This window comes from Argentina anserina, chromosome 3, assembly GCF_933775445.1.
Source record: "Argentina anserina chromosome 3, drPotAnse1.1, whole genome shotgun sequence".
Classification (NCBI taxonomy): domain Eukaryota; kingdom Viridiplantae; phylum Streptophyta; class Magnoliopsida; order Rosales; family Rosaceae; genus Argentina; species Argentina anserina.
The window spans coordinates 9,771,623-9,785,983 of record NC_065874.1 but is presented as its reverse complement, the minus strand read 5'-3'; the positions used below and the strand labels follow the sequence as shown (position 1 = coordinate 9,785,983).

The 14,361-nt window shown below is 39.1% G+C and overlaps 2 protein-coding genes across 5 annotated transcripts; both read left to right on the top strand.

Annotated features, from left to right (window-relative positions):
- The first annotated feature begins 7,454 nt into the window (after positions 1-7,454).
- LOC126788433 (F-box/FBD/LRR-repeat protein At4g26340-like) lies at positions 7,455-10,742 on the top strand. 4 transcript variants are annotated; one of them, XM_050514425.1, is made up of 5 exons: positions 7,503-7,519; positions 8,048-8,138; positions 8,308-9,241; positions 10,028-10,153; positions 10,238-10,380. In XM_050514425.1, exons 3-5 carry the CDS (start codon positions 8,315-8,317, stop codon positions 10,250-10,252), a joined length of 1,068 nt encoding a protein of 355 aa, XP_050370382.1. In that variant the 5' UTR covers positions 7,503-7,519; positions 8,048-8,138; positions 8,308-8,314; the 3' UTR covers positions 10,253-10,380. The 4 variants fall into 4 exon arrangements, with proteins under 4 accessions (XP_050370383.1, XP_050370380.1, XP_050370382.1 ...); XM_050514426.1 differs by lacking the exon at positions 8,048-8,138 and having other exon boundaries at positions 7,455-7,519; positions 10,028-10,158; positions 10,238-10,742; XM_050514423.1 differs by lacking the exon at positions 8,048-8,138 and having other exon boundaries at positions 7,455-7,519.
- Positions 10,743-12,867: 2,125 nt separating this feature from the next.
- On the top strand, positions 12,868-14,318 carry LOC126787005 (putative F-box/LRR-repeat protein At5g41840). The gene is made up of 4 exons (XM_050512950.1): positions 12,868-13,071; positions 13,124-13,261; positions 13,318-13,496; positions 13,913-14,318. Exons 1-4 carry the CDS (start codon positions 12,868-12,870, stop codon positions 14,316-14,318), a joined length of 927 nt encoding a protein of 308 aa, XP_050368907.1.
- The last annotated feature ends 43 nt before the right edge of the window (positions 14,319-14,361 follow it).

Genomic DNA, 14,361 nt, shown 5'->3' with positions numbered 1-14,361 from the left:
GGTAAAAAATAAAATCTAAGGTAGTAGATTAACAGTAAAGTGAAAACTAGGGTAGCAAACAGGCTATTAAGCTAAGAAGCACGGACACGGACACGAGTTTCCATATCGAATACAATACGATACGTGGACACGTCAAATAAAAAATAAATCGGACACGGACACATTAAATAAATATTAATTTTTATATTTTTATATTTTTATATATTCAATAATCAAAAAAATTGTTTGCTAAGTTTCAGTCCTTGCCAAATCGCCAAAACTTCAATTATATTTGGTTTAAGTGCAGCTTTCGTAGGTACTGCAATTGCCCTAATCAGACCATAATGCGTATCCAAAATCACAGCACCAAATCCCACTATATTGTTATTTCTATCACAACTTCACAAGCACCATCAAAGAAAAATACATTATGGGCCGCAGTGTGCTTAACATTATGCTTTTTAAGCAAGGGAGGCCGAAAATCTGTGTGTCAAGTAAGTTAAACACATCATATAAGTAAAGCCCAGAAAAGGCCCGGATTTAAAAGCCCACAACCCGACTCGACATTGGTGAAGTCAACCAATTCTAAAGCTCAGATTGTACCCGAAGTCGGAGACTAAGAAATCGAGATGAATCTCACAGAGAGTGAGAAAGAAGGCGACGGAGGATGACAGTGTTCCACTTCTTCAACTGCGTCATTCTGACGTTCGGTCCTTACGCCGTTTACTACTCCGCCACTCCTTTGTAAGTCTCTCTCTGCTCTTCTTCTTTGGATTTGCTTCACCATTCACTCCAATCCCCAAATTCACTTTATCTTCACTATTCCTCTTCTTCCTCATTGTTATGTTTTTGATCGTCCTCCTCATTAGTTTGTACCACTGCTTGGATACACAATCTGTCGCTCCCTCATTTTAAAACCCAGTAGATCTCCAACCACCGTACCAAAGCCACAACCACCGCAATAAGGTTTCAAATGAAAGTATGAAACCCAGGCAAAGATAAATGTGACTACTTTGGATCAATTCACAAATGAAAGTCGAATTTCGATAGGCTGCGCAGTGTGTCCGAGGTGTGTCCGAAATTCAATTCGCGTGTCCGACCGTATTTGAGCGTGTCCGTGTCGAACACGCGATACGTGACCAAGACAGCGTGTCCGTGCATCATAGCTATTAAGCCATACTTTTATTAACTTAGGGCTCGTCAACTAGGGCTGGGCGCGGGTTCAGCCCAAGCTATTTTTTTCAGGGCCCAATTGTAGTATGACTGGCCGGGCTTTGTTCTTAAAAAATCAGAGCCCGGGTAAAACCCGGCCCAGGTCAGTTAATTATAGGACCTGGGTAAAACCCAGACCGGTATCATCCAGGCCGAGCCCGCCCAGTTTTCCGGGCCTAACTCTGTTTTTGGCTGGTTGGTACTGAAACTTGTGAAAGCAAATATAGCCATATAGGTTATATAGCCAAAATGATGCCAAATGCAGCAAAATTAGCCAAAATGACAACAATCTATGTCTCTGTAACAAAAAAAACAGATATTGGAAGTGCCAAATATAGTGTTCAGTTTGTCCATAAGTCCATTACAAATACACAGTCATAAATAACCAAATTAACCAAAGTTCACATTACCAAAGTAAATAAAAGCTCAAACTCTTCAATAGTTCAATTGAAAGTTGAAAGTTGAAACTTTGAAAGAAAACCATAAAATCTAGGCATGCATAACCAATTCATTGATGGGCAGATCCTCCAAATCTTCAATGCACACCTTGACTTCAACTTGACAAAATTAACTTATGATTCTCCAATCAGTCCAATGCACGTCATTACTTATCTCAAACCTGTAAGACAAAGTGTATCTCAATTGCTGATTTGCTGGTAATCCATGAAGACCATGAGAAATACTTGGAATTAACACTCAAAACAGGGGAAACTTCACCCTTATAAGTTCTAGACCACTAGCACACATAATGACACAATGGCAAGCCAATCTAGCATGTTCAGATCAACAAATCTACAAACCCAACAGAGTTTTACCCAATAACATCAACAAATATAAAAAAAAACTATATCACAAGAAACAAGAGCATTATTTCACAACAAATGTAAACAAGCTATATCACAGCTTATTGGAAGATTGTTTCGTGAACTCAGTAACCTACTTCTATCATGACTCCAGAAACTCAGCAACCTACTTCTATCATGAGTCATGACACTACTATGATCATGCATAATTTAATAAAGTTCCTAGAAAAGCAAAGCTGCAACTTAACAAATTTAAATGTTTATATCTAACATCATCCACTTTAAGGAGCGTTGAATTAAAGAAATTATACCTTTCGATTTCTTCGATGCTAGAACCATTTGTTTAAGTTTTAAAAGTTGGGGCTTGGCTTGAGACTTGGCTTGAACACCAGCAGCAGTTGGGGTAGTTCTCTTTGATGGTGTTACAGCTGTTGCTGATGAAGGACTAGCTGCATCATTTTTTTTAGCAACCTTTTGCTGCTTTCTTGGGCTGTGAAGATCTAGCTATCGCCAGTCTAGCCACAACTTCATGATCCTCATCTTCACTTTCTGATTCTGAAACAGCATGTGCCTTTCCCTTTCCATTTGCATTCTTTTCCTTTGCTCTTCGATTTGCCGCAACTACAACAAAGTTAAATATAATGGAACAAATCAAAGTCATTACCGGTCTCAGCTGGTACTTATTCAATTTCATCGTCTGAGTTGTAAAACCCAGAATTAGAACTGAATGATTGGCAACCATATGATGAAGAGGACATCGACATCAATCTGTAACACAAATAAAGTGTAAGGTTTACTCAGATCAAGTAACATCACTATTGTTCTACAATATCACTACTGTTTTGACTACTGTTTTAAGTTTATAACACTACAAATAACAAACAATAATGAATCAAAACAACATCATAATAGCACAAGCACTGCAGCAACATCACAATAAACATCAACAAGTCAACACCATGCTATCATATAAACACTGATTTCATATAAGCACTTTCTTCGTTGCTTCTACCATTAAGCAATTCATGGGCATAAACACTCATATCAAATATAGACAATGAGATAAATAATTCTTGCATCACACGGAGTAGCCTAGCTATTTAGGCACATATTGCAACTGAGAAACTTCTTCAACTTTCCACTCTTATATTATACCCCTTTTATTTTTGACCTAACCAATTATTTTAGTTACAGCCTTACAAGTCTACTTGCATTGATTACCAACAAGAAAACCATGTCACCCCACTCAGGCACTCATTGGTTAATCATTTTACAATAGTCAAGCTATTTAATCTGAAACAAATTAAATAATTATTCATTAGTTGTAGCACTCTAATCTAAACATCATCTGGCAGCATCCCAAACTAATTGATTTTTTTCTCTCATGAAAATCGGTAAGTGCATTGGTACATTGCCAGTGAGGTAGTGAAAGCTACTTCTCTCAGTAGTCAGTACTGACATTCATGCATAAACATGTACTAATTGGTGCAGGCATTCAAATAAAGCTACATTTAGAATAAACCCAATGTAAAACAGTTAAGCAACTGTAAGCTAAATGAGTACACATGTCTACTTTAAAGGAAGCATAGACGAGCTTTAACCTGATGCACACGTTCTAAATTAAGTGTACTGATATTCGACGTGAGCTTATCCAAAGCTGGGTGAGCTTCTAGCTGCAAAGTCCTCACCTGCAATCAAATCCACAAAAATTTCAAACTAACCAACTCAATACAACAAGTTAAAAGCACAATGCCGAGAGTCAAATCACTTCACCTCATATTCAAAGCAACTGCAAGCAGCTTCAAGACATACCTCCCCACAAACTCGAAAGACAGTACCTTCAATCCTCCCCCTGACTCGGCACCAGAGAGATAGAGTCTGAAAGAATATGAGAGGGAGACACAGTGAGAGACGACGAGTAAGAGACGGCAAACGAGGCGACGAGGAGGGGCTGCGATGGCGCGGCGATGCGAGCGGACGATGAGGCGTGGCGAATGGGCGATGCGTGAGAGACGCGGCGATGCGGAAAGGCTGTGATGGCACGGCGGTGCGAGGCGACGAGGAGTGGCTTCGATGGCACAGCGCTGCGGGGTGACAAGGAACGGCTGCGATGGAGAGGTGAATCGGCAGTGCGAGGCGACGACGATGAGAGTGAGAGTGTGAGACTGAGAAATTGAGAGTGAGGGCTGAGGAGTAGATCGATGGGATTGGGATTAGTTAAGTTTAGGGTTATTTAGTTATGTTCCAGTGTAATTGTATCTATTCTATAAGTTTAGGATCACTTCTGAAAGCCAATTATATAATGACACCTAATGTCCCGGCTTTTTTTGTTTAAGGATTTGAAGGCCCGAGACCAACCCGGACATAACAAAGCCGGCCCATTTATCACATGACAACACACGAGCCCGGAAAAAAGCCTGGCCCGCCCTGACGAGCCCGTCGGTCCGGTCCGGGTTTTTTTTCTTCTTCGGGCTTTTTGCCTAGCTCTATCGTCAACGATTGGGCCTTAGTGGCGGGCTGGGCCGGGTATTTTCACAAATCCGAAGATCCAAGCCCACCCACATAGGCGGGCTTTTGCGGGCCGGGCCTTGCGGGCTTGTATTAGAAAAAATATATATTATACTCTAATTTAAGGGTTTGAAATAATAAAAAGAATTATTAGAAAACATCCCAAAACAAAGTCACTAATAAATTCTAATTTTGAAATATTGTCGATCGCCACCAATATATGTGATAGATATATATATTTAGGGACCCTGTAAAAATCTATTTTGAACATGATTTGACCGTCCGTACCTACGGTCAACCAAAAAAGAGGCGTTTTCACATAATAAAACCTCACTGACCGGGGCTTTGCCAAATATATTTTTTCAGTGCGACCGCGCATGATAGGTAACAAAAATTAAGTGATTTCAGATCAGCAAACGGCTTTTGACGTTCACATATTTGTAATAGGTCTTCTTTTAGGGCATATTAGTGGTGTTTTCGATTTACCGGAATTTCTAACGGTCAAACGAGGTCTGAATATATATATACCGATCATATCGGCTAGTGTCATTCAATCCCAAGAAGTTTCCTTCATATAGTAGCTTCATAATGTGATAGTTTTATTATAAACCTAATATTAAGGTTATGATACATTAGTGGACACTTCGGCGATCGACAACTCCAGTTCGAAAATATGGTCGATCTACACCAGTAGATGTGATCGGTATATATATTTAGGGAACCCGTAAACATTTTGTCTGTTTTGGACATTGTTTGACCGCTCGTGCCAACGGTTAACTTAAAAAGAGGTGTTTTAACATATTGAAACCCCATTGACCGGGGCTTTGCCAAATAGATTTCTACGGTGCGTCTGTGCACGATAGGTAACAAAAATTAGGTGATTTCAGATATGTAAACGGCTTTCGGTGTTCGAATATTTGTAATAGGTTCTCCCTTATGGCATATTAGTTGTGTTTTCGATTTACCGGAAATTCCGACGGTCAAACGAGGTCCAAATTGGATGAAATTTTTACAGGGTCACTAAATATATATACCGATCACATCGGTTGATGTCGATCGATTCCGAGAAGTTTCCTTCATATAGTCACTTTCATAATGTGATAGTTTTATTATAAACCTAATATAAAGGTTATGATATATTAGTAAACACTTCGGCGATCGACAACTCCAGTTTGAAATATGGTCGATCGACACCAGTAGATGTGATCGGTATATATATTTAGGGAACCCATAAAAATTTCGTCCGTTTTGGACATTGTTTGACCGTTCGTACGAACGGTCAATTAAAAAAGAGGCGTTTTGACATATTGAAACCCCATTGACCGGAGTTTTGCCAAATAGATTTCTTTAGTGCGACCACGCACGATAGGTAACAATAATTAGATGATTTCAGATATGCAAACGGTTTTCGGTGTTCGCATATTTGTAATAGGTCATTCCTTAGGGCATATTAGTGGTGTTTTCGATTTACCGAAAATTCCGATAGTCAAACGAGGTCCGAACTGGATGAAATTTTTATAGGGTCACTAAATATATATACCAATCACATCCGCTGGTGTCAATCGATCCCGAGAAGTTTTCTTTATATAGTCTCTTCATAATGCGATAGTTTTATTCTAAACCTAATACAAAAGTTAAGATACATTAGTTGACAATTAGGCGATCGTCAACTCTAGTTCAAAAATATGGTCGATCGACACCAGCAGATGTGATCGGTATATATATTTAGGGAACCCGTAAAAATGTCGTCCGTTTTGGACATGGTTTGACCGTTCGTACCAACGGTCAACTAAAAAAGAGGCGTTTTAACATATTGAAACCCCATTGACCGGGACTTTACCAAATTGATTTCTTCAGTGCGACCGCGCACAATAGGAAACAAAAATTAGGTGATTTCAGATATGCAAAGGCTTTCGGCGTTCGCATATTTGTAATAGGTCCTCCCTTAAGGCATATTAGTGGTGTTTTTGATTTACTGAAAATTCTGATGGTCAAACGAGGTCCGAATCGGATGAAATTTTTAGAGAGTCACTAAATATATATACCGATCACATCGGCTGGTGTTGATCGATCTCAAGAAGTTTCCTTCATATAGTCGCTTCATAATGCGATAGTTTTATTCTAAACTTAATATAAAAAGTTATGATACATTAGTTGACACTTAGGTGATCACCAACTCTAGTTCGAAATATGGTCGATCAACTCCAGCAGATGTGATCGGTATATATATTTAGGGACCCCGTAAAAATTTCGTCCGTTTTGGACATGGTTTGACCATTCGTACCTATGGTCAACAAAATAAGAGGCGTTTTGACATATTGAAACCTCATTGACCAGGCTTTGCTAAATAGGTTTCCTCTGTGTGTCCGTGCAAGATAGGTAACAAAACTTAGGTAATTTTAGCTATGCAAAGGTTTTCGGCGTTCGCTTCTTTATAATTGGTCATCCCTTAGGACATTAGTGGTGTTTTCGGTTTACCGAAAATTCTGACGATCAAACGAGGTCCGAATTGGATGAAATTTTTACAGGGTCACTAAATATATATACCGATCACATCGGATGGTGTCGATCGATCCCGAGAAGTTTCCTTCATATAGTTGCTTCATAATGCGATAGTTTTATTCTAAACCTAATAAAATATGTATGTATAATATTTTATTATTTGGCGGGCTTTTACAGGCCTGGACTTGCGGGCTTTTGGCCGGGTTTCACACTTATAATCTAAGTCCAACCCTCTATGCACGGAAGCGGGCTTCCTCGTGGGCCGGGCCGGGTAAAAGTGCATCGGGCTTTTCGGATCTACGGGCTAAATGATGAGGTCTATATTAACTGTCTGTTTCCTACTGAGGGTCCATGTCTTCTAGCCTAGACCTTACCGCAGGGAATCTCCATAAGCTAGGCTATTTTACAAAATCTCTTTGCCATTTTCCCTTTCTCAAAGACACTCGAACACTGACGCTCACCTCACTCCTTTGGGTCCTCTACGCCGTTCTCTCTCTCTCTCTCTCATTTCTTCGGTGAGTCTTCGTAAAACAATTTCTGGGTTTACATTTCCCAGTTATGTGGATTGAGATTGTTACCTTTCTCAGATTTGTATGGGACTTCGAATTCCGAACTATGAAGCTGGGTTTACATTTGTGTTTCTAAATGCATGTAAATACTTTGTTTCAATTCTCAAAGGTTTACATTAGAGTCTTCACCATCGGCTCAGAATTTAGGATTTATTTGCTATATAAATACATTAGTAATCCATAGAATTAGAATATTATGTAGACGCTTGGATATCTCCAATTTTGGTCATTAATTAATGGAATTTATTATGCAAGTAGCTATTAATCAGCTGAACAGACCCTTAAGCTTGGCTCTCATTTTATTAGGTTCATTGTATGGTTTCAGCTGTGGAGTCCCCTGACTCCCTTCATTATTAGGCACAATTTACTGATACAATTTGAAGAATGCAATCGTCTGTTTGGCTTCCGTGCTTTTTTTTTTGTATATATGGGGATACAGATAAATGCTTTTAAGCTGCTTCCCATTCATTCTAGGCACAAAACATAGGCAGCCACAAACCAAAGACTTCGGGTATTCTTCTTCTTGGCAATCGGAGACAGGCTTTGTTTGCTACCATCTGTTTGGGTACTGAGAGAATTAGCATTAGGAATTCAGAGTAAAGAATTTAACTTTTTTATCCTGGTTTTTTTTTCTATCATGAAAAATGGAGGTTTATAAAGTTTCATGTTGAATTTGTTTTAGTTTCTATGTAAAAAGTCAGACATAACTGAATGGTGTTGTGGTTCTGAATCAGGGCTTCAATGTCTCAGAGTCAAGCAAGAGTTAAAGATAGGATTAGTGCATTATCTGATGAACTTATATGCAGAATACTTTCCTGCCTTGATGATACACAATGTGCTGTGAAGACCACCGTTGTGTCCCCGAGATGGAAGAATTTATGGACTTCTCTTCCCAACCTGCACTTCTGCTATGATAAAACAGAATATATGAGGGAGGATGCTTTCCTGACATTTGTGGATCGTGTTCTTTTCTTTCGTGACTCTTCAGACATCAAACTGTTCTATCTTAACCTCGAGTGTCCCGATGTGAATTATTTTTCTCGTTTTGAAAGTTGGATTTGCACAGCCATCAGGCGGAATGTTGTTGAACTTGATCTCAATGTCTTTGTATTTCCAGACAGTACTTTTGAATTGCCTCCGAGCCTTTTCACTAGCAAAACACTAGAGGTGTTGAGACTGAGATCAAATTTTATTGTCAATCCTCCAAAGTCCGGGTGCTTTCCATGTCTCAAGGTCCTCGATGTTTATCTTCATTATCCTGACCGTTATGACTCGTCATTAGAACGGATTTTCTCTAACTGTCCTGTCCTTGAGGATTTGAGAATAGAAGGTTCTATTTATATTGAGTGGCTATGTGAAGACCCATCCTTGAAATTTACGATATCTGCACCCCAACTGAAGAGAATGACCTTAAAATTGGAACTTGATGGGAGTAAGGAAGACTATGGTAACGTTATGACGGTTATGTTTTATATTAATGCTCCAAAGCTTGAAGACTTCAACATCAATAAAGGTGTTTTGTCAATAGTTTCGTGTGACTTTGATGCCAAGTACCTCTTTGAAGCCAATAGCGATGATAACTTTCGTAGACATCTCGATGGTACAAATGGACTTCTGGAAGCCATCATAAATGCCAAACACTTGTCTCTTTCAACTTCTGATTCGGAGGTATGTATTTGTAACTTGCTATTTTCCACTAATTCTAGAGAGGATTATAGAAATGAGTAATCGAAGTAGCGTCACCCCTGATATCTCTGTACATAATCGTCAGTTCATTTTCAGTTTAGTGTAGTTGTCACTCTGTCTAGCAGTTGGAATTGTAAGTTCCTTGTTTGGCTGTGATATCTCTACTACTATAAAGCCAGCACTCAAGTACCACCAAATTACGAACTGACGGAAATGTCTTTTTATTATCAGTTTATCACAAACAAACATAAAGACTGTAATGTAAAAGCAAAATAAATAAAACTAAGCAATAAATGTAGAAAAAAAACTTGGGTAGTGGGTAGTGGGAAGTTAGGATCAAAATAACTGCCGTGAAAATATTCACGGGTAAAAAGCTAGTGTTCAATAAATGCGGAGGGTAAAGCATGCTTGTAGGTTCAACCTTATAAATCCTTTTGATGGTGGTTAGATTTAAAATAATTTTTTTTTCGCATGAGGAAATACTAAAATGAACTCTGCTACATATAAGTAAGTAAATCTTTATCTTCATTCCCCTCTGTGTAAAATCTCTATTGAAGGAGTTGTGCAACACAATCCCTTTATACCTGCACTTTTCATTCTTATATTTCACCAGTGGTTTTTATTTTTCTTTCTATTTACCCTAAGTTGTGATTGAGCATCTTTTATCTTTTTCATCTCGGTGTTTCATGGTTTGTAATAGAATTATGCAGGATTGATTGTCAGTATCTTCATGATTTTCTAGTTAACTAATACTAATTTTTCATGAAGAATGCTGTACCTGCTTTTCATAATCTGTACCACTTGGAACTGGCTCTCTTGAATTTCACCTGTTGGGGATATCTAATAGACTTTCTCAAGAGATCACGAAACCTATCATATCTTGTCATCAAAATTGTAGTGTATATATTTTCATTTCCTATTTCTAGCATGCAGCTTTTGGGGATTTTAAATTTAATTATTATTTTTAATAATTGTCAGAAACGCAAAACGTGAGAACTTTACTCCTCCAGAGTTTGTGCCTCTTTGTATGTTGTCACATCTCAAGACTATCACTATATCAGGTTTCCAAGGAACGAAGGATCAATTGAGAGTAGTTCAGTATTTGCTCAAGTACAGCGAAGTTCTTACTAAGGTGACTATTACTGTTTCATCAGGACTTTCAAGAGCAGAAGAGAAGGCATTGTACAAAGAATTTTTAATGTTCGAACGGGGTTCAAAGACCTGTCAAGTTGAACTACGTAACTAGTATGCGCTTCTTGGTCTTACCAGGATATCATGTTGAACTGTAACTTAAGATTTTGGAAGGAACTTTTCTTGAAATATTGTAAAAACATCCCCTGGGGATAAAATGTCCAGACTGTCTGCATTTCTTTGTTTCCCTAGAATGTTTTGGTTTGCACTCAGCTTCTTATCTTTCGAGGATGACGTTCATACATCTCTGCGAGTTGACAGTCATTCATGAATCTTATGCTAATGTACTCAACTCTGTGCTTTTGTTCCTCTCTGTTCTGTATTTTACTACTATTTTTCACCCAAGTTTTTGCTGCTTGGCTTCTTTGATGACTTTGTTAATACTATAAACTTACCTCACATATGTCCAACATGATTGTAATCTGGCGGCGCATTTTCTAGTAAGAAATGTGCTTATGGTTCCCGACTTTCATGTTTGGGTCATTGATTCTTGGCTATCCCGTATACGCTAATTATTTGTTATCAATAGTAATTCCACATTTAAAAAAAACTTACCTCACGGTTTTTTAAAATGGTGGTCATTTCAACGATTAATGCAGCAAAAATCATTTAATTTTCCTTGGTATGAAGACTTTAATTTGTATGGTTTCTCTACTTTCGTCAGCATGAAACTTAGAAAGGAAATGTGAGAGTTTGGACAAGGATTTTGGACGCCTTGCAATGTATTTTCAGAAAGAGAAATTTACCCCTCAAGGTAGAATTCGGTGTTGGAATTCACACACACAATCGAGCATGGACCGACACCGAATCAAATTGATTTAATATATTCTTCATTAGCTGTCTATTTCTAATATGTCAGCAAGTGCAGCGCGGCGTGGTCTTGCCTCTTAGTTAACCTTAATTAAATCCATCACAGGTAAATTGCCCGATCAATAGTGTGCCCGATCAATAGTGTGCCCGATCTTTGCGACTGACATCTCTTGCCTCTTGGTCTGGTCGACCAATTCAATGGGCTTATTAAAGTTAGTAATTTTTTTTTTGTTTCATCCGCAACACCTTTCTATTCTCTTTGTTTTTTACCATACCTCTATCTGCTGGTGAATCTTGTGTTCGTCACTTTTGTGAAAGCTAAAAGGTAAAACCAACCGATATCTAAGAGGCAAAAACCTCTCATTTTGCCTCTGCCTTTTGACTGTGCGGTGCATTTGCTCTTAGCACAGAATCTCCAAAGGCAAAACAGAAGTTTTATGAAATTCATAAGCCCCTCTCTTCCTTGGGTCCTCTCTCATTTCTTTGGTAACATTGCGACAAACAATTTCCGGGATATATGGATTGCTATTGTTTAGGTGATTTTAATTTCGAACTATGAAGCTGGGTTTGCCTTTGTGTGTGTGTTTCTGGGTTTATCTGTTTGTAAAGCCTGTTTAGTTACAAGAGTCCTCAACACCGGCTCATAAGTTAAGAGTTCAGTTAATATCTAGGAAGCACGGAAACGTGCATTCACCCGCGTTTTCCGCTTTCGAAGCGGGATCACTCAGAAAATGCAACGGAAATGCGACGGAAACGCCCGGAAACGTTACAGAAACGCTCGGAAACATTTTTTTAGAAAAATTTGTTTTGAAAACGCGAGTTTCCCAAAAAAAATAAAGGTTTTTTATGTTTTTTTTAAATGAAGGGCTAGACCTACATTCGTCGAGTCAAATAACTTATTTCAACATATTTTTGACCTCTCGCCGAGTCGCCGACCCTCTCTCTCTCTTGTTGATACATAGATCTCTCATTATATTTGTATTATTTCGAATGTTGAACACCAAGTTATTTAAGTTATTTGAGATTTTGAATTACTTAAACTAAAAATTTGTTATTATATTTATTTTTTTATAATTTATATATATTTATATATTTTTTATTTTGACATTTCCAAAACGTACCCGTTTCCTTAAAAATTTGAAAAACACGCTTCCGCGTTTCTAAACGTTTCGCTTCTACGTACCCATACTCGATTCCGTACAGCCTAGGTTAATATATAATCTGACCCAGAAAATTAGGAAATTATGTTAGAGGCTTGTAATTATTGTGCAAGTGATTGGTCCTAAGTTAAATAGAGGAATATGAAGTTACGTGTGGACTTTGATTCAGTTTCTGTGTAACTAAGTCAGAAATCAATGTCAGAGTCAAGCAAGAGTTAAAGATAGGATTAGTGCTGCACTGTTTGATTGTTTCATCTATGGAAGAGACAGAGAAGTTTAATGTTTCATATGTTTGTGCACCGCTTGGGTAACTGAAAACGGATAAACTGAACAAATTGTACCATTTCACGATGTCTTATTAACAGAATAAACACATACCGACTCAATGGGGCTGAGCCTCCCAGCTAAACTGGGTTCTAAACCCTTTAAAAAAAATATATCGACTCAATGGAGAAACGTCAAGTACAAGATGGAGATAGGATCAATGCTTCACCGGATGCACTTTGTTGTCACATACTTTCCTTTCTACCAACAATCGATGCGGTCAGGACTACTGTTTTGTCTCCCAGATGGAAGAACTTATGGACTTCTGTTCCCAATATAGAGATTCAAGATGATGATGCTTCTAGCAATATTGCATTTTCTAGATTCGTTAGGCATATATTTTCCGTTCAGTGTTCAATGTGTCCGTTACATTTTCTAGAGGTTCTCTCTTATTTCTCGTTGGGTTGAGACTGCCGTCAGGCATACGGTCGTTGAACTTGAACTCTCTCTTCCGTCAGATCCTTCTGACAGCCGGATATTTGAGTTGCCTCAATGCCTTCTCATGTGCAAGACACTGGTGGTTTTCAAGCTGTGGTCAAATTTTATCATCAATATATACTACTACCTTATCAGGGTGTTTTCCCTGCTCTCAAGTCCCTGAATGTTTCATTTGATTCTGTTAATGCTTCCTCAATACAAAATATCTTTTCTCACTTCCCTCTGCTTGAAGATTTGACTTTAAGAGCTCTTTTCCGACTCAATGAGCTGACTGAAGATTTTAATGTCAACATCTTTTCACCTAATTTGAAGAGGTTGAACATTCATTTGCTCGGTGATCTACAGTGCAGTGCTCATTTCAATATAATGCTCCAAATGTTGAAAACCTGTATCTTAGGGGGCCAATGTTGTCAAGTTTTTCCTTAGAGAAAGCCCAATCCCTGGTCAGAGCTGATCTCAGTAACAGAAATTCAAGCGAGCAGCTAGCTCAACCATGTTGTCACACTTCTGGAGATAATTTTCAATGTTCAAAGGCTTTCTTTTAAAGCTTTTGGTTTGGAGGTAAGTGTTGGCGTGAAACACGGTTCCGGGATTCACGGAGTGAATCACGGATTGCTTTTGTGGGTAGACTAGTATATATATGTACATCATGTGTGTATGAATTAATCAATCAAGCAAGTGTAAATTGTTCTTCCACTTGGTATCAGAGCCTCTTGCTCTGTTTTTTCAGGGATTTTTTTTCTCCTTCTTTCCTTTCTCCGGCAGCTAGCTCGGAGCGACCTCCTGTTCCTGCCAGCATTGAACCCCTTCTTGCTCTCCTTGAGCGCCGTGACCTTCTTGTCCTTGCTGGTGAGCACGTTAGGTGTGACGACCTCCTTTCACCAGTTTGGAACTTCCCCGGAGCCGTGACATACCCGACCCGGCTTCTCCTCCACGTCCACCTATACCCGGAATCGCGACACCACGTTCCGGCGATCTACTGTCTCACTTGCACCTCGCCAGACTCCGCTGCACCTCGCCGCCGTCGATCCTCTTCCTCGACCCGAAGTAGTCTCTCCGCTCCTCGCCGCTCCTCGCCGCTGCTTGCCAACGTCTTCAGTCGCCGCTCCTCGCCGAAGCGTTTCCCAGATCGGTAAAGCTGCACCGACCCGGTTACAACTCGCCCCGGCCCGGCCCAAA